The 27,158-nt window shown below is 40.1% G+C and overlaps 1 protein-coding gene across 1 annotated transcript in view; it reads right to left on the bottom strand.

Annotated features, from left to right (window-relative positions):
- LOC103179026 (CUB and sushi domain-containing protein 1) overlaps positions 1-27,158 on the bottom strand; it is a 1,038,598-nt gene that overhangs the window by 556,766 nt on the left and 454,674 nt on the right. Inside the window, exon 5 of the mRNA XM_042332909.1 lies at positions 1,179-1,386. Coding sequence (XP_042188843.1) covers positions 1,179-1,386 — 208 coding nt within the window. The remainder of the gene's footprint in view (positions 1-1,178; positions 1,387-27,158) is intronic.

Genomic DNA, 27,158 nt, shown 5'->3' with positions numbered 1-27,158 from the left:
GGTTAATGCGGCTTTCTTTGTACCTTAAAATTTGCTCTTTGAACTTCATTGATTGTCATTAAAGACGCATGAATTGCAATATTTAGGCTTTTAGTTCATTTTTACTTCTATTTGTGCATACAATTGCACTTGAAAGCCCCTTGTCGCGCTTCAAACCGAGTCAGTGGGCCAACACAATTTGAAGTGCAATACACACCTAGAGAGCTGATCATCCAGTCATGCAACCAGTGACACCATGATTTGGAAGCCACTCTAGATCATACTGCATGTAATAAAGCAGGTTGCAATTGTATGGACCTCCACACACCTCCAACCTCTGCCTTGTAATTGACTTCTACATCAACTTTGCCCAACGCTTTATCAAAATATATTATTACACTGCTTTTAACATGCATTTTATTTCAGACATCCAATATTAGGAGTTAACAATATGGAAGTTGACAAAAAATGGTCCACACACCAGAAAAGGTCCGCTTGGAGGAAGTTCTGTTGTCCGTGTGCAAGGTCACATAAGTTAAAGGTAAAAAAAGACTTTGGCAACACAGTAAACTCCAAATGTAAAGCCCAACGTTAAAATCAAACAGGTTGGAAATGGTGAATCAATGACTGAGGCATCACACAGTCCACCAATAGTGTCCTCAGTCATTTCACATCACCAGAGCAACATCAGTAATGTATTTCTATCCATTCATCCAAAATCTAATGTGTGTCCGAACATACGTGGCACAACTAAACTCCAGGATCACAGCAAACCTCCAGTATCAAATTATTCCCCTAATATCATCTTAAGGTAAACAAGGATAATATACATTGAATCAAGCTGTCTGGTTTGTCCATTCCAGTTTGAGTTAGTCGCTATCAATAATCAAGGACATTGCTCTCTATCTATGCACAAACACTGCCGAAAAACAACCAAGCATCAGCTGCACTCCTTCACCATGTGTTCAAATCTAATTTGCAGCATTTTAACTAAACTTAAGCAGAGCCATTCTCTCTGTCTCAAAGAGGCTGCAATTCGTTCAACTTAACCCATTTCAAAACAGTCTAATTTCTGAAGATTAACTCCTACATTTTCAAAACCTTAAATCTGTGAATGATTGACAAAAGAGCGGAAAATGTTCAATCGATAGTACTGACATTCTTGTATGAGCACAAAGGGAAAGGGATATTTTACTTGCCATATTGTTGGTGCTTCAGTTCCGCTGATCTCCAACATATCATATCCGTCTTCAAGCTGAAAATCGGTGAAGATAAGCGCGATGGTGTCGCCAGGCTCGGCCAGGATAGTCCACGTGCAGTCAGCATTGTTGTCATACTCTGACGGAAAGTGGGGGCTGGAAATCGCTCCGCTGGTCCCTTGCAGAGTTCCACCGCAACCTCCTTCAGCTACGAAAACATACCAAAAATACTTTACGTTATAATAATAATTATCCTTGCATTTGATATAATACCTTATCATGTCGTTGAGGCATCTCAAAGCACTTCACAGAATGTATTGCAAAATGGATTGACTGTATTTTGTGGGCGAAACGTGGCAGACAATTGTGTCCGCTCTCAGAGACCATTGAAATTAATGTGTTCTGTCACTATTGGAATCATTTATTATTTTGTTGTTGTTCTGAGTTCGGGGCCGAGGACAATCTGCTGTGATAGCATAAAGGGACCGATGAACTGGGCCGATTTGCAATGGAAGGTTGAAGGGAGACCCAAAAGAGGTCTTGGATTTTGATTTTTGGATTTTGATAGACAGTCAGGAGAAATTCTTTCCACTGGTCGGTGAGTCAGTAGGTTGGTGACTTGTGGGAAACATAATAAGGTTAGGGGAAAGATTTGGAGGAATGTTTTTTTACATAGGGTTGTTTAGGATGTGGAATGCTGGTGCAGGATTCATATTAGCTTTCAAGAAGAAACTAGATAGTTATCTAAAAATTAGGGTTTTTTGCAGTTAAAAGGCAGGAAAACAGATTGATGTTTCAATGAGCCGGCACAGACATAACAACAACAAGATTACATTTGTACAGCGCCTTTCACATCAGGAATGGGAAAACAGCTTTCTTCTGCGCTATAAATTACTATGGGAGCTTTACCCTGAACCTAACACAAGTGGGATTGAATCTGTGAATGAGTGTCAAAAAGAAGGGGAAATGTTTCAATCTACATCACCGACAACAATAATAATAATAATAATCCTTGCATTTGATATAGCGCGTTTCACGTCGGAAGGATGTCCCAAAGCGCTTCACAGAACACACTGTAAAATGAATTGACTGTATATTTGTGGGCGAACGCGGCAGCCAATTGCACACAGCAATGTCCCACAAACAGTCGTAAATTGAAAATGACCAATTTATTATTGTTTTTGGTTTTGGAGGGATTATCCTTCCCTCCCTTCGTATCATGATCACAAACATACACCAACAATATGTGCAAAGAAAAGATTACTTCAGATTGATGTAGACGGAAGGGAACACCTGAGAGAAGAGAAATAAAATGAACAGGACCAACAGTATTGTGACCAAGTTGGGAGGCCAATCTAAAGTTAATAAAGAATATTAATTTAGTTACAAAGACACAAGGAAATAAAATACATTGCTGAAACAAAAAATAATATAACAATCTTAAATGTGACAATTTAAAAACATTTAGGTATTAGTTTTTGGATAACTGATCCAGGTAAAACATTAGGTAAATATATACAGGACTTTGACTGAGAGATTGAATTTCACTTTTAAAGGCAAATTGTTAAACCGAGGTCCTGTCTCCCTGTTCAGGTGGATGTTAAAAAGAGATTTAACGGGGAATCAATTCTCTTGGCCAACAATTCTCCAGATTAAAAAAATTAGTCATTCGCTTCATGGTTGTTTGTGGGACATTGTTGTGTGCCAATTGGCTGCTGTGTATGCCGACAAATACACAGTCACTACACTTGACAGAAAACCTGTGACGCACTTTCTGAGATGTTACAATCTGATAAGGTAATATTATATCTAATGTGTGCTGTCCATTTTATGTAATATACTCGGGCTCCACTCATCTGTGATGCACAAAAAATTGCTGAACTGAGAAACAACAACAAAATTACATTTGTATAGCGCCTTTCACCTCGGGAGGACGTCCCTCGGTGCTGGATAGTCAGTGTTTCAGACCCGAGCTGGGTACGGGATTGGGGAGGTGGAGGGCAGGGGGGGAAGCAGAGTGATCGAAAGCACGGTCGAAGAGGAGGGTCTTGAGATGGGTCTTGAAGGAGGCAAGGGAGGGGGCGAGGCAGAGGGACTGTGGGGATGTAGTTCCAGATGGTGGGGCAGAGTGACATAAGGCCAGTGCCGGAGCCCAATGAATGGAGGGAGCAGGCAGGATGGTTAAGAGGTAGGGGAGAGCAAGGCCAATGATGGGCTTTGAAGGTGAGGACCAGGATCTTGAACTGTATCCTCTGTATAATGGGAAGCCAATCGAGTCAGGCAAGGATGATGGTGATAGGGCCATGGAGCCTGGTGCGGGAGAAGACAGCAGAATTCTGGATGTTCTGTGGGGGGAAGAGTTGGGGAGGCCGACAAGCAAGGAATTTGCATAGAAGGCCTTGATGTTATGAATGTGTGTATGAGGGTTTCGGACTGGCTTAGTGAGGTGGGGTGTGCATCCATGGATGGTGATGCTGTCAGTGCCTGAGGTGAGGAGGAGCTGATGGGAGCCAATCAGGAGAGCCTCGGTCTTGTTGACATTCAACTGAAGAAAATTAGCTCTCATCCAAGACTTGATGTCTGACAGACATTCTGTCAGGACAGCAGTGGTCATGGAGTCAAGGGTGGAGGCAGAGAGGTACAGTTGAGTGTCATCCGCATACATGTGGAAGTTGACCCCATGTCTGCAGATGATGTCACCAAGAGGGAGCATATAGCTATTGAGGAGGAGGGGATCAAGGACAGAGCCTTGAGAAACGCCGCACAAGATGGTGTGAGGGCTAGCGGAGAAACCGTTTGTGGAGATGAAGTGGAGGCGGTGTGAGAGATATGATCTGAATTAGTCAAGGACAGAGCTGTGAAGGTTGAGGTGAGAGGCGAGGCAGTGGATGAATATAGAGTGGTCAACCATATCGAAGGCAGCAGAGAGATCAAAGAGGACAAGGAGGCAGAGGGAGCCCTGGTTGTAGATGGACAGAATGTCATTTCTCACTTTGACCAGGTCGGATTATGTGCTGTGGGCGGCACTGAAACACGATTGGAAGCGTTCGAGGAGGGAGTGGCGGGAGAGGAAGCAGCGAAGTAATGACTTGCTCCAGGAACTTAGAGAGGAAAGGGAGATTGGAGATGGGGCAGTAGTTTGAGAGCAGGAATGGGTCCAGCGAGGGTTTTTTAAGGATAAGAGTGATGCCGGCCATTTTTAAAGAAACTCATATGATCTGGCATTTCTTAGCAATGGTACCTTAAACTACCTCTACAGTAGCATGACTGAATACAACAGACAAAGGACAAATTTATTCAGTGTGGATCAATTCTTTCTTTCATATTCCAATTTCCTCTGCCCACAGCTTGCCATTTCAGGAAACATGTGTTATTATAATACTTTTTCTTGTTTAAGCTGAATGTGGAGGATGAAGTGCACCAGCAATGCAATGCAATTTACATCTATAATAATAAGACTTGCATTTGATTATAGCAAAAGGGATAGGAACGCTGCATCCAATTTAATCACAGCAAAGTTCTACAAAGAACCATGAAATGAATGATCAATTTTATTTGGGGGATTGTTAGCCAGGACCCTGGGAGAAACTCCCATCTCTTTTCAAATCATGCCACAAGATCTTTAAAGGCCACCTGAACAGGCAGATAGGACCTCAGTTCAACATCTCAGCTGTAGGATGCTACCTCCAACATTCCAGCACACGCCAAATACTGTATTGCAGTGTCAGCCCAGACTTTGTAAGTTCAAATGTGGAGCTTGAATCCACAACCTTCTGACTCAGAGGTGACAGTGCTACTGACTGAGCCAGACTAACATGCAACTATTGTAAAATCTAACAGGGTTTCCAATGTGATGGTGATTTGCATTCTTAACACTAGCTGGTAAATAAAGAAATGTCAGAATTGAGTCAACGTCTGTGATGATTTGATAATCCGGTTCACGCGCCAGATGGGTCTGAGGTACTCTAGTTCCTTGTTAATTAAAGACCAGCTACCCTGGCTCATTGGCAGCATGACACTAGGAACAGGGATTTTTCACACTTGGCTCTTGTTAATCCTGCAAACCAAAGCCTAAACGGGAAGGGTTCTCCAAGCTGGACAAGAATTTGTCAGACAGTACTCTTAATGGCAAGCTCTGCATTTTTAACTGATTAGACTCTAGCAGTACTGCACTGCCCACTCTGGAGTCCCCAAGCCTTGGCTCTTGCCAACCTGTGCCTAATTTTCTTCAGGAGTAGGATACATGGAAATTAGCATGTGTCGGAGACAAACACATATGGAACTCTGTTTGGGTTCGATGCTCTTAAGTAGGGAAATGGGTTTCCATAAGTTTCAGGCACCCGGCTGAACCAAAAAATTAGTAAACACCACATAAGCTTGCTACTGCAAACATTTCACAGTTTCCAAGGCAGCTTTGTTAAATAATTGATCCCGAACCTGATAGTTCATTCCTCATATACTCCGCCTGTTTGGCTTGCAGGCTTTTGTAAAGGACAACATGATGAAATCCTTATCAATCAATCGTTCCATTATGATGGATACTTGCTTGAGGAAAATAAATCAAACATTAGGACAATCTTGTCTTTCACAAGCACAGACCTGGGCCATTATTAAATCAAGGATATCATCATACCAGGCAGGCTATAATAATGGCTACAAATGACCATTGTGCTATCTTTAATCAGATATGAACATTATGCTATAAATCACACAGAGTTTGCTTATTTTTGGTTACCTGAAACCTTTGGGCAGGAAATGAGCCAACTGTAGAGGAAATATTCAGCAGTTTTATGCTGTTGCAGAACAAAATGATAAAACATTTAATTTTACAATCAGACCTAACGTTAGTTTTATATGAGGTCGAATTCTCAAAGATTCAATTTTAGGAATTGAGCAAAAGTTGTCAGAATATGTGAAATTACCCAGTTTGCTTTTCTCTCCCATTCCCTCCTTCCAATCTTTTCTCCTGAAGATCCTGATTAAAACTGATCTATAGATCCACATGAACTGTCTACTTCCACCATCTCTGTCTCAAGGGAATGCACAAATCCATTTAACTTCTTAACAAGGCTAAAAGCCTCACTTTTTAACCAATATAATGTGAATCTATCATATGTCTTAATAATAATAATCCTTGCATTTGATATAGTGCTTTTCACGTGTTCTAGACGTCCCAAAGTGCTTCACAGAATATACTGTAAAGAGAATTGATTGTATATTTGTGGGCGAACGCGGCAGCCAATTGCGCACAGCAGTGTCCCACAAACAGTCATGGATTGAAAATGACCAATATATTATTGTTTTTGGTTTTGGAGGGATTATTATTAGGCTCTGTGTGGAGTAAGGAAACTTGCCCAAGGTTTCGCCCTCTGCCTGGAATTGAACTCAGGTCTCTCACTTGCAAAGCGAGTGCTCTAACCACTGAGCTACAGGACTCCGTCTTGTACCCGCGACTATTGTAAAATGTATCAGCACTCCAGGTATAACAGTTATTTGAGTTATTTGGGGTGCAGGCCTACAAGAGGTAATATCTAGGTATAGCACTCGACCCTCTGAGTCAGAAAGTTGTGCGTTCAGAGTCTAAGTCAGGACTTTTGAGCTCACAATCTAGGCTGACACTCCAATACAGAGCTGCAATGTTGAGGGTGCCGACCTCCAGATGAGACATTAGTTTGGGGACCCATCTGCCTGTTCAGCTGGATCCTAAAGATCCCATTATACGATTTGAAAATAGAAGAGAGCTGCTCATGGTGTTCTGAAAACAATCTTCCAGATAAACATCAGCAATTTACTTAATGAATGTTTGTGGGTCATTGTAGCGTGCAAATTGGCTTTCGTGTTCACCCACCAAATACAGTCATTACACTTTTTAGTAACTCCTGAGAAGTGGTTTGGTAACACAATAGGATGTTATATCAAATTCAAGTATTATAATTGTTACTATTATGTTATTGCAGTTTAGATTACTCTGTAGAGGTAGTTTCTAAGCGGTATGTGATGGGTGATGTCACCCAGATGTCAGTGATGGGTCAGCCAGACCAATAACGTTGCCACGTTGCATATGTTACTATTCTTAGTATGTTTCAACTTCCCAAAATAACTACTTTCTGCAGAGTGGACAATTTGTGCATGAGGTATCTTGTCAAGCCATTTCTGAATTGTCTTATTAAGAGTCACAGTTGCACCAATGCTTATAGGAACTATGTTTGTCTTGTACTGCCACATGCATCCATTCAATTTCTAAGTCAACATATGTCTTAATCTTCTCTAGTTCCTTATTTCATACGTTGCAGTCACTTGGAACGGTCACATCAATAATACTGCATGTACAATCCAGTTGTTTTTTTATGATGATATCTGGTTTGTTACAGATTGCTGTTCTATCTATATGTACTTACGAAAGTCCTAGATTATTGTGATGTTACTTCTTGATGTCACCTTCCTGGTGGATGTTCATACCAGTTAGTCTTCACATCAATATGAGTGTTTAGAGATTGTCCAGTGGATAAATATAGCTACATTGCTATGTCAATTCAGGTACTCCATTGGCGTTAGGGCTGGACCTGACGACAATACGTGGTCTACTGTTTCTAGTGCTTTGATGGCATATTCAACATTTCATAAAACAGTAGCTTGATCTGATGCTGATACTATGAGAGCTTCTGTTTCAGTTCTCAGATTCTCATTAGTCAACCAGCTACAGCTTTAGTTCATATTTATATGCAATAACATGCAGTATCATTAATAAGCAGTATTATTGATGTGGCCATTCCAAGTGACTGCAACATATGAAATAAAGAACTAGAGAAGATTAAGACATATGTTGACTTAGAAATTGAATATGGACACATGTGGCAGTACAATACAAACATAGTTCCTATAATCATTGGTGCAACTGTGACTCTTAATAAGACAATTCAGAAATGACTTGACAAGATACCTGGTGTACAAATTGATATGAACTATATCAATATCAATGCACAAATTGAGACGTTGAGAAGACGTGAAAAGCGCTATATCAAATGCAAGGATTATTATTATATTATTATTATATCTAGGCATCTTGGAAATTGACCATGCATGACTTTCTTCTCCCATTCATCTTTTCTATGGGATATCATTTTGTTTTCAAGGACAATTTTCATTTCATGTGCCTTTTTTGTTGGGTCAATTAAGTTACTTTCGATTTCTCTTTGATCGATATCACATTCTTGTTTCATCTTGATTGCTTCTTTCGTGATGGAAAATGTCTATCTGCTTTTCATGCTTTTTTGTATGATTTTTATTACATTAAAAGGGAAGTGAATAACCAGCAGGGGTATTGTTGACCAGGACATCAGGAGAAACAACAACAAATTGCATCCCTTTTTTTGCATAATGCCTTGCAATCTTTGACGTCCACCTGAATAGGCAGACAAGGATCCAGTTGAACATTTCATCTGAGGTTTACTGCACACCGTTGGTTTACTATAATTTCTGCATCAAATTGCAGCAAGGAAAGGAAATTTTATTAATTTATACAAGATAATGATTGTCAGCAGTTAGAGGGCTGTGTGTAATTGTGGCCATCCCATTATAATAAGGATTATTGTAAATTACACAATTGTACAAAGTAGTTTGACTGCTGATACCATTATTTTGTATAAATTAAATTATTTTCATTGCTGTAATTTGATTATAGAAAATATATTCACTGTGTAGAGGGTGTAAATTCACACAGGTGATGCCAGCGCAGAGGGTTTAAAGGTATAGAAGAGACTAAAATAACGCTGCAGTTTTCACCAGAATAGGGAAGGTTAAGGATCTGATAAGAGGCTTTCAAAGCATTGATGGGTTTTGAGAGGATAAATGATGAAAAATTATTCCAGATGGTAGGTGTATACTAACTGGGACCAGAAGATATGATTGACTGACAACGGAACAGGTGTGGAGAGATCGGAAGGTGTTAATGCTCAGGATTATTAGAAAGAGCAATTTGCCACTAGTTACTATTGAAATTGGAACCATAACATTTACACAAGACGATGCAGCCTCTTACAATACTACAACACAGTTGCACTGTGGACTCCGTTCATTGTGAAGGTGCTTCATTCACCTTCCAACCCCTATCCTCCCTGCCCCAGATCCTGATCCCAACCCCCAGCTCGTGTGCACATCCTTGACTGTGCAGTGCTTTGGGGCAGCCTCCCGACGTGAAAGGCGCTATACAAATGTAATTTGTTGTTGTTCAATGCAGCAAGTCTGCTCATTCCCCCTGCTTCTGTCCACCTTTAAAATTACATGTGCAAAAAAACAGCCAGTGACATTATGGGGCGACGCTATTCAGTTTCAGGAGCTAGGCACGTGACTTAACAAAGTTTCGTGCCTTCTATTTCCCATCAGCAGTTGTGAAACTACAATTGATAAAAAGACAACTTTTAAACTTAAATTTCCTGGGCGGGGAAGTGGGGTGTTCAAAGCAATGCACTTAAAGTCCTTTATGTTTGTGGCAGAGCCAGCCATACTCAGTGCTCTTTCATACCTTTAAAATAAACCCAGCAGACATTGGCATCATCTTGCACAAAGAGCAGTGTGTGTTCTGGGAATATAACTCTGTCTGAATCACTCCATTGCAAAGCAAATCTATGTCAGTCGTATCCTGCGGCCTTAAGTAATTTGGAAGCCAGGGAGTTCATTTCGCAGGTCAATTTGACCTGAAACCACACTGTTGCTAACCCACAGAGAACCTCAATATTAAATTCAGAATTTGAGGAGCTAAGACAAATGACAAACTGAACTTCTGTGACAGGGCACAGATGGGACTCATAACATATGACCGGCCATAGTGCATAAGGTTAAGTATACACTTGTGAGCCGTTCCTGTGTGCAAATTGGCTGCTGCGTTCGCTTACAGAATCCAGTCACAGGTTTCATAGCGTTGAAGGGTTTTGAGAGGATCAACAGTGAGAAGCACTTTGGGACGTCTCAATGACATGATAAGGGGCTATGTCCAAAGCAAAGATTATTGTTATTTTTATTGTAAATACTTGTCACGCATTTAATTAGCGCTTTTAGGTGGCTTTTCTTGGGCTACCATAGGAATTATGATTTAAACGTTGCATGAGTGGGGGAAAGATAGTATTTTAAGATCTGGAATAAGACAACAGAGAGAGAGAAAGAGAGGAGAAGGTAGGAGGAGAGAGGTAGTATATCTTGATACACTAGTAATTCTTTAGCTACAAGAAAGTGGGACAAGTTCTAACCAATTCAGAATATAACACTAATATAATACTAAGACGTCCTCCTGGCATGAATGACGCTATGTAAATGCAATTTGTTGTTGTTATTGCTGTAATTGATATAACAACAACAACAACAAGATTATATTTGCATAGCACCTTTCACGTCAGGAGGACGTCCAAAGGCGCTGGACAGCATTTCAAACCCGAGCTGGGGTCAGGGGGCGAGAAGGGAGGGGAGGGGAAGGGGGATGGCCGATGGCATAGTTGAAGAGGAGGGTCTTGAGGTGGGACTTGAAGGAGGCTAAGGAGGGGACGAGGCGGAGGGATTGGGGGATGGAATTCCTCATAACTGTGTTGAAGTCTCAAGGTGGTTCACAAAATGGTACTGTAAAGTGTAGCGACTGTATTTGTAGGCAAATTAGTTAAAAATGAAACATCATTGACAAATCAAACTTCTTAAGGCTGACAGCAAGAGCTTGGTTAAACAATTACTGATGGCACTAAAGCATAAATCCACCATGCTGGTTCTCAATATGGGCAGTCCAGTCTTGAGTGACCATCAGTGGGTTTATATCGGTTTGATATGCGGAGGTGGTGTCCTAGCAGATGTGTGGTGAGTGAAGGTCTGTGTATATATTTGCGATTGGGCGCACCCGATTTAAATGGAGCTAAGTTGCTGTGTATTTTCTCGGAGTCCTGTAGCTCAGTGGTTAGAGCAGTTGCTTTGCAAGTGAGAGACCTGAGTTTTATTCCCGGCAGGGCAAAACCTTGGGCAAGTTTCCTTACTCCACACGCCTGATGATAATCCCTCAAAAAAAACAATAATAAATTGGGACACTGCTGTGCACAATTGGCTGCCACATTTCGCCCACAAATATACAGTCAATTCACTTTACAGTCTATTCTGTGAAGCGCTTTGAGACGTCTAGAAAACATGAAAAGCGCTATATCAAATGTCAGGATTATTATTATTATATTGAGAAGGGAGTTTTAATGATGATTATTATAATTTTTGTTCAGAGCAAACTTCACTGACTCAACTGCAAAATCCCATTAACAACCCCAAGACGTGTTTCGGCTGGCCGACAATAGCTTTTAAGGTTTAAACATATATATAATTAAGAAACACTTCAACCATGGAGCTCATTTGTATGAAGAATTAAAAACTCATTAAGTTGTCTGTGGTGAGTAACTTTCTCATTGCAGCCTGGCAAGAATAATTAACATTTCTACTGTGAAAGCAAAAGTCCAACAAGGGAGGGGAGAAAATAGTTACTTCTGGCCATTCATCTTTTCACAGATCTGTTTTCCTTTAATTTTTAATTTCTTCAAGGCAGTGCAAGAACAATTTACATGAAGTATAGTTCATAAGCGGTAACTGGCGATCATTTGCTGATGTGTTCGTAAGCCAGAGGAAGTTGAGAGGAACTTTGTTAGCCAGAGGACTGTCAAGCACTCTGGGACGCTACTCTGTGTGAGGGGTGTGATATAAATGCAAATTGTTGTTGTGGTTGAGAGAAAGTTCTTGCAGATTCCATGACAAAACAAGGAAACTTCAAGTAATATCAAAAGTGAAAGATTCAAATTGCAATGATTGAATGAATGTTGCATGCTTATCCTTTCCCACAATCCGAAGACCATTCATTACCTTTCCCACAATATGATAATTCTACATCTTTATCCAATATAACTTCACTTTATGGCTGTTTGTTGGACATTGCCATGCACAAATCCGTTTGCCTACAAATATAGTCACTACACAGTAAAATCATGCGAAGTAGTTTAAGACAGTTTGAGGATGTGATAAAGTGCTATATCAAATGCAATGATTATAATAATAATAATCCTTGCATTTGACAAAGCGTTTTATCATGTCGTCGAGACGTCTCAAAGCGATTCACAGAATATACTGTAAAGTGAATTGGCTGTGTAGTTTGTGGGTGAAAAGCAGCAGCCAATTGCACACAGAGGTGTACCACAAACAGTCGTGGATTGAAGTGACCGATTTTTTTTTGAAGGAATTATTATCCCCAGAAAAGCGATTCACCAATCGACTAACTACCAGGTTCCTACTTAATTCAAGGCAAACAGAGGCGTGTGGAGTAAGGAAACTTGCCCAACGTTTCGCTCTGCTGGGAATCAAACCCAGGTCCTCTCACTTATATAAGGAATATAACTGTTGTCATGATAACATGACACTCACATCAAGCTTTGTTCCTTCAAACTTTTCACTTTCTCCTTTAGAGCTAGAAGTTATGTGTCTGACATGTTCATTTGGGGACATTTACATTACAACATTTTAAAATCAAAGAATGTGTGTGGAGAAATATCCAGAGGTCAACAGTGGGGATTCAGGTAAATCCAGAGATTTATTGTTTTCCAAATTCCTTACTGTTAATCTGCTAAAGTCTTCAAATGTCCCATTGTCAAAGGCCAAAGTCAATGTCCAAATTCTTTCACACCTCGAATTAAATGAGTCCTTTGAAGTTCTCCCAAAACTCAGAACAATGACTTTCTAAATTTCAAGGCTTTCTCTCTGGTGTTGGCAGATCTTAAAAATGGTTCCTGAATAAGTCAAGGGGAAGATATCAAAACAGAGGTCTGAAGTTCAGGTCAACATCAGAGATGAGAGAGAGAGAACGAGAGTCGCTATTGGACAAAATACTCCTGCTACTTTTAAGTGACTTACTGCTTTTAAAGTCTGAGTATTTTCAGTACTTTGAGACATTAAATGAGATCCATTCTGTCTGTTCAAATTGACATTAATGATTCCATGACACTACTCAAAAGAGGGAAGCCATTTTCTTCTGGTGTCAGACAGAACCCACAGACGTGACCTTGGCTTAATGTCCCATCCCGAAAGAAGGCACCTCCGACATTGCAGTATACTCCCAGCACTGCATTGGAGTATTAGCTGAGATTATATGGGTTCCATGTCCCGATGTGAGGCTTGAACCCACATCCTTCTGATTTAGAGGTGAGCCAGGCTGACACGCAAAAGGGGCTACTGAGGCCATTCGATCAGAGATAAGTCAACAATTGGTTAACATATGACAACTTATAACAAGAAAATGGCTAAAAATAACGGCTTCCTTTTACGACGATTCAGCAGAAAAGATTGTTTTTTTAGTGAACAATGTATGTGAATTCCCAATGTGTTTTAACGAAAACTCATGGCACATTCTCTTACTCTATTTAGGATAGTGAAGGACAATTTGACAGGTACCAGAAGATATTTCTTTACATTTGGACAACAGCTGGAATGAGTTATCGGGAAGAGTGACCTGGACATGTGAGAAACAAAAACAGATACAAAATGTACATTTATATAATGCCTTTCACGTCAATTGTTGGTTTATCTCTTATCAAAAGGCAGAGTATCCACATGGACTGATGATGATCGGAAAATGAAGTTTAATATAGATAACTGCAAGGTACAGGAGGTAAGATTGAAAACACAAGTACTCCGTGGATGGGATAGAAATTGCCAAGGGAGAAGCTGAAAAATCTAAGGCTGTTAGCTGTTGGTTCATCGCTCAGTATGTCAAAACAATGGGAAGCGGCAATGAACAAAACAAAAAGGTTGCTTGCCTGTGTTGCCGAATCAGTTGAGGTTAAGGTCCTTGCTGTCATATTAAAGCTGAACTGTGCTCTGGTTAGGTCCCAAATAGAGTGTTGCATAAATGAGGGGGCTGTCCAGGCCTTTGAGGCAGTGTGGAGGACAGCAACAACAATGGTTTGCAGTGTTAGAGGAGTTTTGAGCAATGATTAGACAAGATAGGACTCTTCAGTCTTAAATGGAGGTGTCTCAAAGAGGATCATAGAGAGGTATATAACATTTTAAATGGGAGTGAGAAAATAAGTTCAGAACAAAATTTTCAGATATGCCTAGACATCAGAAGAAGTGGTCACAGGTTGCTTTTTTTATGGTCAGCCGCGTGTCTGATATATATGAAAAACAACACCAAGACTATGAGAGAGTTCTATGCATCCCAACCGCACGTGGAAACTCATGTGTCTTGGAATGGAATGTGAACAAATCTAATTTTGTATTGTATTGAACTCTCTCCCTGGAGGACATATGTTGCTTACTTAATTCCGGAAAGCATTAGTTGAGGCTTGGCAAGACCCAAGGCTTGAGGACCCTTTGGGATACTGCCAGAGTCTAACCAGCTAAAACCGCAAGCATAGCTTGTTCTTGAAAAGACTGTCTGGCAAACTTTGCTGCTGCTTGTCCAGCTAGGACCACTGTATCTGTTAAGGCTTTGGCTTGCAGCATTGACGGGCGCTGAGTGGGAAGAATCCCTGCCCCCAGTGTCTGGTCTGTCCCTCCAAGACCTGCCAATAAGTCAGGCTGGCTGGGCTGACATCAGCAGTGCCCTGAAGTACTGCAACCCATCACAGGTTGTAAAGGGTCATTTCAGGGTAGACAACAAGGTTATTAACAACTGGAACAAGTTGCCAGGAAAGGTAGTTGAGGCCCAGACACTTTCTAAAAAACAGTTTGATATTGTGACTGGAGTACAGCAAGGTTCTGTAAGGCTGTAGGGGTATGTATCATTCTTCACAACCATGTTTACTGATGTCTTTAAATTAGCGGTAAATAATGTGGTGCAACTAAAGAGTAACAATTAGAATAAATAATCCTTACATTTAGCACAACACCTTTGGGAAAATGTCTCAAAGTGTTTCACAGAATAAACTGTAAAGTGAATTGACTCTATATTTTGTGGGCAAGACAAGTATATGAAAGAGAAATTCTGTATTAAGCAGATTGAGGAAATGGTAGGAAAGTGAGACTGAATGGGCAGCTCTTTCAGAGAACCTGCGTGATCTCAATTGACTGAAATGCCTTGTTCTCTGCTATAAAATCCTGTGATTCTACAAATACTTTACAGGTGAAGCAAACAAACAGTGAGCCTGTTGGTTTGAAAGTAAATTAATTTGAAAAGCTGACTTGGCAGCACACCATACAAATTAAAATAATTAATTTTGAGCCAGCAATTGGTGTCAGTCATTTCTTATGTCCTGTTATGTGCAAAACAATGTTTTAATCAATTTATTTAAGCTATAATAAAATTTACACACCAACAAAATGATTAAAAATGTTGGCTTAGTTAACGCAATAATCATTATTATTAATAAACAAGACAATGTTGGACCATCGCATGCCAAGATCTCCTGAATGAAGGCATGGAATTGAATGAGTTTTATTAAGTAATATATTCCAATTGTAAAGAAATTGTGAGATTTTCATGTATATCTGTGTAATACAATAGGTACCAGTCTTAGCTCAGTTGGTAGAACTCTCTCCTCAGAGTCACGAGGTTGAAGGTTCAAGTCCCATTTTGGGACTTTGAATTCACAGTTTAGGCTGATGTTCCAATACAGATCTGAGGGTGTGCTGCATTATAGGAAGTGCCACCCTTTGTAAGAAGTGTTCAACCAAGATCTGCCTGTTTAGATAGATATTAAAAATCCTATGGTGCTCTTCAAAAAGAGAACAGAGTTTCTCCCACTGTCCTGGCCAAATTAAATTAGAGCACTTGCCTCGCAAGCGAGATACCTGGGTTCGATTCCAGGACAGGGCGAAATGTTGGGCAAGTTTCCTTACTCCTCACCCCTCTGTTTACCTAGCAGTAAGTAGTAACCCAGTTGTTAGTCAATTGGCAGATTGCTTTCCCGGGGTAATAATTCTTTTAAAAAATATATATTAATAAATTGGTCACTTCAATCCATGACTGTTTTTGGGACACTGCTGTGTACAATTGGCTGCCGTGCTTCACCCACAAAATTTACAGTCAATTCACTTTACAGTATATTCTGTAAAGCGCTTTGAGACGTCTCCAAGACTTGATAAAGCGCTATATCAAATGCAAGGTTTATTATTATTATTAATAATCCCCCAAATAAAACTGATTAATCATTTCAAGGTGTTTGTGGGACATTGCTGTGTGCAAATTGGCTGCTATGTTCACCTTTCAAATACAACACTACATTTTGCAGGTAATCCTGACTTTGAGACATCCTCCCAAGGTGAAATACAAGCATTATGGTTATTAGGTTACAAGCATGTGTATTTCTATTCATACTTTGTAACAATGTTTATGCCGATCGGGGTGAGGAATATTGGTGCTAAGGAAAGGGAAATAATTAAAATCTGAGGATTTCCAGTTTCAATTTTTTTGTTCTCGAAGTTATTATTATAATAATAAACCTTGCATTTGATATCGCGCCTTATCACATTGTTGAGATGTTTCAAAGCATTTCACAGCATATACTGTAAAGTGAATTGATTGTATATTTTCTGGGTGAAATACTGAAAGCATACAGTTCAATATCAGGCTTTCTTGGAAGACGATTCAAGGCTGCACATATTTCACATTTCAATTAGCCACACCATCCATCTTCTGTACCTTTGAGAGAAGATTACCAATTAGTGAACAATCATGAGCAGTTTTGAGCTGGGTTCCAGCTTCCTGAATTTTACCTTATGTCCTTGTTATCTAACTTGGATATCGCAACTCAGAATAATGCCATTTCTGTTGTGCTGACCAGCTTAGGCTGTCTGCTCTCAAATGGATGTTCTGCCTTACCTCTGAACTGAAACATCGCATGTCATTCTAAGCAGAAAAGCCTGCATCTTTATTCTGCCTTATCACGTCAGAAATCTAACCCCAGACATGCATCATCGCAAGAATCCATTCTGGCCCAAACATAATCACACGCCAATCATGCCCCAGGGACGACAGAGCCACGTTGCAGTATAAAACCTAATATATTAATAATGCCGCTGAGACAAGCAGCACAGCTAAGAGAAAGCAACACAATGCTGTCAGTAAACATAAAAATAACTTATGGCCTATCATTAATATTGTACCAACTTTATACATTTAATTTGAATATATATATTATATATGTGAAAAATTGATGCACATCTCTCACAAATACCATTGGAATTAATGCCTCTTCTTTTTCATGGAATATCGAAATTGAGTCAATCATCTGTGGTGGCCTCAGTAGTTTGGTTCCTGAGTCAAGTGGGTCTGCAATACTCCATTACAAAGTCAATGACAAACCAGCTGGCCTGGTCTGTTGTCATATTTTGGTGGAGCAGAATAGTTAATGGGAGCAGGGATTGGAACCAAAGCCATTATGGTTAAAGCAATTAAGCAGTGTGAAGCTAGTCAAATAGTATTTGCAACTGCAAGCTATGCGTTTTTAACTGAGTAAACACCAGCAGTCCACTTTCAGGTCAACATGTTTTGGCTCTTGCCAATCTACACCAAATACTTCCCAGAATTAGGTAAGTCCTTCCAGGGAATTTGTGCACAATCCATTTCAAACACTGGGGGATCTCCATGTGTCGGTAGCATGTACATATGGAACATGTCTGATTTGGATACTCTTAAGCATGATGATTCAGTTTCTGCCTGTGTCAGACACCTGGCTTACCAACAACAAAAACACCCACTTTTGCTCATAGTTTGTGTTTCCAAATGGCAACACCCACATGGTTGTTTGGATACAATATCTTAGAAACCGCTGTAAGAGAAACATGAAAAGTGGCCCGTGCACAGGGCGCAGAAGTAATACGAAAGAAGTGACATTAGTTACGCTTCCTACTCATAACAGCATGCACGAAACATACAGTGTGACATCAGCAGCAACACAAAACTAAGCCATTTTTTAACATGGGAAGCTAGCTAGTCACTGCTGTTCGTTGGATGCACTTCCAGTTAGCATTGGTCCACAGGACACAAGCACTGGAAGCAAAACTATGCAAATATGGGGGCGTTATAGTGTAGTTGCCCTGTATCACATGCCTGACATTCTTTCACTAAAAATAACTTCTGCACTTCCTATTCAATTTTGTCTTCCTGAGTTTGAAGCTATGAGAATCACCATGAGATACAAAGTATGAGTCATGGTTAATAATAATCCCTAAATTTGAACTAAATCCTTATTATGTCATTGAGACAATTCAAAGTACTTCACAGGACTGCATATTTTGTAGGCTAAGGTGTCATACAACTTGCACACAGCACTATAGCAAATTTGCTGGTAAATTGTAGTGACTCTGTATTTGTAGGCAAACACAGCAGTCAATTTTCACTATAGGCTTAGGCAGTGAATTCAAATTCCAACATGTGAAGGCTGACATTGTAAGTGATGGATAACCCACTGTGTAATCTGATTCTCACTTTTAGTAACTTTATTTAATTTGGAACATTAATGGGAACAGCAGAGGGAGTGATAAAGGTTTTACTGATTGGGTGTTTTTTTGTGAAATCAAAAGTAATTATCCTACAGGAATGGAGCTTTTAGCAACAGATGACTAATAGAATAATTCTGTCACCCACAACATGTAAAAATAGTTTCATCTGATATTTCTTATTCGATAATTTTCTCCTCACCCCTTCCTCCGCTCCTTATTCTCCATGACATGGTACAGTTTCATAAGTGTTTCAGCCTGGCTCAGTTAGTAGCACTCTCACTTCTGAGTCAGGAGGTTGTAGGTTCAAGCCCACATCAGGATTTGGAACCCATACATTTGAGACTGACAATGATTCCAATGCAGTGTGAATTGGGCATCTGCTGCATTAAAGGAGCTGCCGCACTTCAGATGAAATGTTAAACCAAGGTTCCAACTGCTTGTCCAGGTGGAAGTTAAAGATCCCACAGCACTATTCGAAAAGAGAAGGGAGATCAATTATCCTTGTGTCCTGGCCTAATTTTGTCCTAATTATTATTATTATTGCATACACCCAGGAAAGTTACCTGCATATGGGTTTTGTCAGAGAATCCTAGAAGATTGCAGTGTTGAATGACACCTGTCTTTTCTGACATACGCAGCCAGAGTGCTGTAAAAATTGATTGATTTGCTGTGATTGTCACTGTTGTAAATGTCGGTTCAAACACAGACTAAAGCCTGATTAATACAAAGCCTGGAAGAAAATGGTGTCTCCTCTACTCTTGGCTTCCTCTTTTCTATTTCTCACTTCATAACAACATAAGAATTTTGAGTCTGCTTGTTCAGCTGTGTGACAGGATCTTGTCCTTTTTGAGCAAAGGAAATGATTCTGCCTAAAGATTCTTCAATGTCTTGGGACGTCCTCCTGATGTGAAAGGATTTATACAAATGTAATTTGTTTCTGTTGTTGCCTAAGACATCAAAGCATTAAAAAAGGGTGTCAATTGAAGCTAATGCATACATTTTGCCTGCTCAAGAGGAAGTTCAATACAATCTAATTGTTTTATGGGAAGAAAATGTGCTTTGGACCGATCGTCAATGATAGCCAGTGCCTACTCATAAAACACAGATGCCCATCCAACACTTAGGGAATTATCTCCTTTACTTTAGTTGAAACTATCCGTTCCCCAGCAGATTTGATCAATGGTAACTCAATCATTCCACCTGGTACAGAATCAGGCAGAATCCAAATACTATGCAGATTGTGGAGTCGAGCAAGCTGTGGGCTGGTGTACAGAAGCATTTGTTAAATGGCTGAAAGAAAGAACAAAACTATTGGAAGATAAGAAACAAAAGAAGAGGTTCTCTGTGCTGCTATATATCATAGAGTCAACCACCTGAGCTCTGTTCCACTTCATCGCTGAAGCTTTATTTAACAAAATGTCAGGTCAGCTGAATGCTTCCTGTTGTCTGGGATAACAATATCGTATAATCCTTGCATCTGATATAGCGACTTAACACACTTCACAGAATATACTGTAAAATGAATTGATTGTATATTTTGTGTGCATGGCAGCCAATTACGCACAGCATTGTTCCACAAACAGTTGTGGATTGAAATGATCAATTTTTTTTGAAGGAATTATCACCCCTGGAAAAGCGAACCACCAATCGACCAATAAGCGGGTTCCTACTTACTGCTAGGTAACAGCCGTGTGGAGTAAGGAAACTTCTCTGCCAGGAATCGAACTCAGGTCTCTCGCTTGCGAGGCGAGTCCTCTATCAACTGAGCTACAGCATTCAAGGGACAAGACGGGTCCCGATCTGAGGAGTTTGATCCGCTCCCAAAAGGAGGTGTGGAGGCATTAGAACATGGATCAGTCTTTGGTTCAGCCCCAGGCTTCCCCGATGCAGAGAGGCAATCAGGTCACTTGACTTGCTCACATAATCATGATGAGTGTCATCTAATTCGCCCACAAATTACACAGCCAATTCACTTTACAGTATATGCTGTGAAGCACTTTTAGACATCTCAACTGCGTGATAATGCACGGTATCAAATGCAACGATTGTTAATGATTATTATTTGACGATCTGGGACCCAGATTGAGTGGGGAAAGGTTGTCTACAAGTTACGTTCCACAAGATTTGGTTTAATTCAACTTGAAGGGTGAGTGGTGTCTAACCTTACTCACCACACACAAAAAACAATGAACTACACAAAAGAAGGAGCCTGTCTCAGTGCACCTGGAGAACTTCTGCACCTCAAGCAAACTATATAACCTATTCAACTTTAACTTTTTTAAAAGATGAATTAAGTCTGTATTCCTGAATTTAGCTTCAGCCTAGCAAAATTGGTTCACTCTTGCCTTGGGAGTTATGAAAGATGTGATCAATCTCCACATGGGACTTTGAACTCACAGGCTGACACTCCAATGCAGTGGGTGATGTTTCATCTGATGGATATTGCAACCCCAGGACTGCATTAGAGGCATCAGCCTAGAGTTTGAGCTCAAAGTTCTGGCATGGGGCTTGAACCTCAACCCTTTTGACTCAGAGGCCAGAGTGAGACAGGCTGACACCTAATGAAACTAGTATTTTGCTTTTCCTGAATAACTAAATAAAATTGAAATAATCACTCAAACACACTTAACAAGTTAATAATGAAAATATTTTTTCTGGAAGTTCGACCTCGGTCCAACAGTTTTGATGGACTGTGCAACCTTTTTGTTTGCTCAGCACTTCAGTTGCTGATAATAATCCCTGCATTTAGTAGATCGCCTTTTATGTCAGGAGGACGTCTCAAAGCACTTCACAGGATTTGCTGGAATAACTTTGAGCAAACACCTACGTCTTGTAACAACATTGCAGCTTCCTCAGATGCACTGAGAATTTTTATTTAACATACGGTAATTACATATGGGTTTGCTTACATGTTCAAAAAAAATTATCATGTGTCGCAACGCTGAATGATTTTTGGACAGCGAAATTAAATTGAAGCCATGATGGAAAGTTCCAATTTTTATTTGGCGGATGTAATTAAAATTTATAGTTGAGTGCAAATTGTGAAAATGTATCTGCTGATCAAAGGGCTGCCTTTTCTGTTGGCAAATGAATGCCAATTATCAACAATGTTATTTAACAGTTCCTGTCATGTATCCACGGTGCACAAGAGAATGGCATATTTTATAATCTCTAGTCATTTAATATCTGAAATATAAATTGAGGTATGTTTTCTGACAGGACTCAAGTGAACCAAGGTACTGCTTACTTAGTCTGTTCAATGCTACCTCTGAAGTAATGGATCACAATTTGTAAAATATTCTCTCTGTGTTACTTGCTGCACATTAAGAAGATCCTATTGTAGATGCTGTCCTTCAGATGAGACATTAAACTGAAGCCCCACTTGTGTCTGTTCAGGTGGATATTAAAGATCCCATGGCGTTATTCGAAAAGAGAATCCTGAACAATACCCCTCGTAAGATTGGTCATTCGCTTTATGGCTGTCTGTGAGACACTGCTGTGTGCAAATTTACTGCCGTGTTGGCCTACAAGTACAGTCACTACACCTTACACTAAAATCTTGTAAAGCACATTGGGAGGTCTCGACAACATGATAAGGCGCAATATCAAACGCAAAGTTTATCATCATTAGTATTACTATGTTAGAACGCCACACATTTACTCATTGACTATATCAATCAGGAATTAGTGCCAACAAAGGAAATTAATTCATGTATATACTTGAGTTTCCCAAGAATGTATTCTTTACCACACAGCAGGTCTGTGTGCACGAAAGGGGAACATGTGGTCACAAGATCAGCGGTGTGAAGGGAAAGATTTGGTCAGAGTAACAGCAAATCTTTATTTGCACGGTGGGTAATCAATAGATGGAATGCGGTAACCTGGAAGGTTGTTTGAGGCCAAAGCACTGGACTTATTTAAGAAACAGTTTGATGCTGTAGTGGGATGATGATGGGGTGGGTATTCTGGAAGGATCAGATCAAATGGGACAATGGGTCCTCTTCATCCAAACCTCTCTTCTGAACTCTTCATTTAATTTATAAATATGAAGACATTTTGCTTTATTCTCAATTTTCAGAACCTTTTCTATTGGCATTAGTAAATGTGAGCCGGACCAATCAATTAGACAATTTTAATCAACGATATCATCTTTGACCTGTGGAGAGAGGCTCAGAAATCTGAACGTACAAATAAGATGAAAAAAATTCACCTTCACCTTAAAGCTTTGAACAGCATTAAATGAAATGTGTCTAAACTAATTAAAGGTCACTCATAGTGTAAGTGAACCCACAGCCTGAAACTGTCCTTAATTTAATATCAGCTGCCTTGCTGCCGATCAGTGGAACTTCACATCAATTATCTTCATGGAGCTGACTTGGCAGAGCCTGGAGGCACACAGCATATATAGAGCAATGAGTGTTATTTCATTCCCGTCAATGCTTGTGCTATAGTAAAAATAATAAAAATAATAATAATCCTTACATTTGGTATAGTGCCTTTCATGTCAAGAAAACATCTCAAATCATGTCAAAGGATATGCTGTAAAGTGAAGTGACTGTGTGTTTTGTGGCCGAACATGTGATGGTGATGTTAGTGAAGTTACTTTCTCCCCTCGTATCCAAGGAGGGATGATTCCTGCACAGATCTGTCGAAAATGTTTTGTGTGTTGAAAAGTTCACTCATGAGTGAGGTCCACTCTGGATGAAATGTGTCATGAAAACTGCATTTCTTAGAGTTGCCATGAGAGCAGGTTATGGAGGAAATGAAAGTGTCACGCTGATGCAGTAAGGGATGACTATATGAACTTGGAGAGCACTGTACTCTATCAAGTGCCTGCTGTAATTCAACTGTGCTATTCTGGTCACTAGCTCCATACATGAAGGGAGATGAGGGAGCGTGGACAGGTCACTTTGCAGCAATATCCCAAACAGAAAACAATGCAGAGCAGAAGATCACAATGGAGGTATTGATAAAGAAGACCCTTTGATCCATTTGATTATCATCCTTCCATAAGACCTGCTCTACTTATCTTCCCATTAAATTCAATGAAATGGATCAACTAAAAGTCTAATTTGATAACAGGTTTCATAGCACACATTAACTTACAGCACAGCTGCACTGTGTTCCTCATTCGCCCACAAATATACAGTCAATTCACTTTAGAGTATATTCTGTGAAGCGCTTTGAGACGTCTAGAAGATGTGAAAAGCTCTATATCAATGCTAGGATTATTATTATTATTTACTGTCCATGTGCACAGCCAACACACTTGCTAAAATGGCTGAATTATGGGTCATTATGACACTTGCGACATCACTTCCTGTAATGCACACAATAAATAGGATGTGATGTTGGTGCTGAACCAATGGCCTGGATGTCAGCCATGTTGTGCTTTAGCATGGGAACCAGCGAGGGGTTGGCTGTGCACACGCACGAAAATTGCCATCGTGCTTCACTATAGTCAGGATTTTATGGATTCTGTAACAAGGCTGTATTGAAGCTGATTTCACTCGCAATTCTTTAATAACACTGCCATACTAAACTGGTTTGCCGTCTATTAGTGGAGAATCTATGCATGTGAACGGGCTTCTAAAGTAGAAATGGGGCTTTAATTACAAAATTAAAACAGATCATCTTAATTCTGAAAGCCTAGTTTTGAAGATTGTCTGCAAACCTTCAGAAAGGACATTGATAGGGAGACAATTCAGAGAAAAGCAAGTAGGAAGCTAAGGTATTAGGGCTCTCAATCATGGAGTGAGGCTCAGCAAATTGAACATGCTTTAATTGGAGAAAGGCAGATTGAAAGGTTTTTAAAATGCTGAGAGGCATGAATAATGGAGATGTAAGTAGGTTGTTTAATTTGGCCTCTGATTGCAGTACAGTGGCATAAAATGAGCAAGTCTCAACCAAGAGTGGAGTTTAGATGTAACGTTTCTATTCCAGCACAGTGTCACAGGAGATATATAATAATAATCCTTCCATTTGACAGAGTGCCTTATCACATCATTGAAACACCTCAAAGCCCCTCACAGGATTTATTGTAAAGTGTAGCGACTGTGATAGTTGGAGGTGATCGCAATATCCAATTTGCACAATACGTGGAATGTCTCACAAACAGCCATTACATGATAATCAGTTTTATCTGGGGGATTGTTGGCCAAAACATTTACAGAAACTGCCTTCTCCTTTCGAAGAGTACCACGGAATCTTTAACATTCACTTAAACAAACAGATGTAACGTCTCATTCAAAGAATGGAAAATCCAACCGTGGAGTGCTCCCTGACACCAAATTGCCTCATCTATGAGCTCAAAGTCCCGATGCTGGGCTTTATCATTCTGACTCAGATGTGAGAGTGCTACCAACTGAGCCAGGCTGAAACGGGCTCGAGATCTGACTCGCAGAAGAGCTGTGTTCACTGAACACTTTGAAATGAAGAGGAGAACTTTTGAAAAATGATTTTTTTTGTGGAGAGAGGCAGATGATCAAATCCCTTCTTGGAAATTAACAATCCCTGAAATCTCCTGGGAAAATGGATGACTGTCAGTGAGTGGGGTCCATCCCTTTGGGGGGAGAGAGCATATTCCTTTCCAGGCAAATGGAAATTTCCACACACTGGTGGAACTCCCAGTAGTTTTGGTTTGGATACTCTTGAGCATTGCAATAGATTTCCGCATGTATGAGACATCCGGGTGACCAAAAGGAGACAAGAGGAATTACAGATCTCAGAATTTACAATTTCTTATGACCTCAGTCTGAATAACATTTCCTTAAAATGTTAGGAATACATATAATAATCCTTTCATTTAATACGGCGCCTTCTCATGTCTTCGAGATGTCTCAAAGCGCTTTACAGAATATACCGTAAAGTGAATTGACTGTATATTTTGTGGGCAATATTTCAGGTAATTCTTCAGTCCAGTTTGAATCTGGAAAACTGTTTTCCTCAGCTTTAAGAATTGTGCCTAATTTTGGACAAAATGTTCAGCCTTGAGGTTGAGGAATTCCGGGTCTCGGCTGGTTTGCTCGCATCCAGGAATCCCTGGAGCAAACTGCTGAAAGCAGTGTCCTAGAAAAATTAAGACTTGGGAATTGGGCGCAATGACTTGATTCTAATAATAGGCTCTTTCTTCCCCTTTGTCACAGCTAAGAGCAGCTTTCTGTTCATTGCAAAGGGCCAGACAGTTAAAATGCAATTCGAGACTGTGAATGTGCTGTTCTGCCACCTCGGACACATGGCAGCAGAACGGCAGTGCTCCTCATTTGCTGTTGCAAGTTCATCCATGTGCTTCAACGTCAATTGGGGAACAAGCAGATGTGTGAGTTACAAATGCCTACATTCCCAGCAAAACGTATATGGAACAGAACACCTCAAAAGCTCAAACGTGAGTTCAAAGCGAGGGATGGTTATGGCACTTAGAAGAGACTGCTAAAGGTCATTGGGATGATTATAGTGTGACAGTTATTATTTGTTGCCCTATGAGATGTCCTCCTGATGTGAAATGTGTTTGCATCAAATGCAAAGATTGTTATTATTTAATGCATTGATAGTATCCATTTGTATGGGAGGTGGAACACTCTCTCCCACCTCACCAATCTTATCGCCTAACTGGTATTTGTGAAGCAGAGGATTAATGCTATTCTCAAACACAGAAGAAGAACAGTATTAATTTTGTCTACAGCATTGTCCAAAATACACCAATTGAGTCAATAATTTGGCATGGATGGATCCAGGTAACTACTGTGTGAGTACTTATTTCTATTTGTTGCATTCTCAACAGTTGTAACTCACTCCGACATGAGGAGCAGCTTCATGTTGGGATGGGGAGACAGTACGGTGCATTTCCTGGAAAATTTAGATAGGCCTTTGTCATCCAAGCCTTTGTTATAATCCTTTAGGAACTTGTAATATTTTATTACTAAACTGAGAGATTATTGCTGCACTTGATGCTGCCAAGAGCAAAGCCATTTTGATCTTAGAGCCCGGTGAATATGTACTGTGGTGCGTATGCAAAACACAAAATTAATGTTTATTTTTAATAATATTTAAAGAGAAATAATTGGATCTCAACAAACATTAAAACTATAAAGCTCCTGGTCTGTTTGATGGACCGCAGAAGATTGGATGAAGAATAAGCCTAAATGGAATCCACATCCGAATTACTAAAGCATCAAACAACTGAATAATCTAATTTATATTTTGAATGAAACACAGAATCTCAGAACACGATGGCATAGCCGGATGTCTGGCTATGAAGTACTAAAGGGGGGTGGGTGTGGGAAGGGGGGTTTGCAATCTTACCAGCAGTGAGGAGAAGCAGCGAACTTGAATCACAGCTCTGATAATTAGCCAAGAGGAACACCCCTCCCCTCCAAGCCATCCCTGGGGGAAGGGAAGGAAAGGGCAGGCTTGTGGTAGAGATATGTTCTGATATTAAAGAGGTGCGATTTGATGCAAGGGATGAAAAAATCCAGGACCTGATCAACAATTTTTTTACACAATAGCCATGAGTTGGCCATCGCTACCAAGTCAGGTTGGTAG

Source organism: Callorhinchus milii, unplaced genomic scaffold, assembly GCF_018977255.1.
Source record: "Callorhinchus milii isolate IMCB2004 unplaced genomic scaffold, IMCB_Cmil_1.0 Scaffold3, whole genome shotgun sequence".
NCBI lineage: Eukaryota > Metazoa > Chordata > Chondrichthyes > Chimaeriformes > Callorhinchidae > Callorhinchus > Callorhinchus milii.
This window is presented reverse-complemented; position numbering and strand designations above follow the sequence as displayed.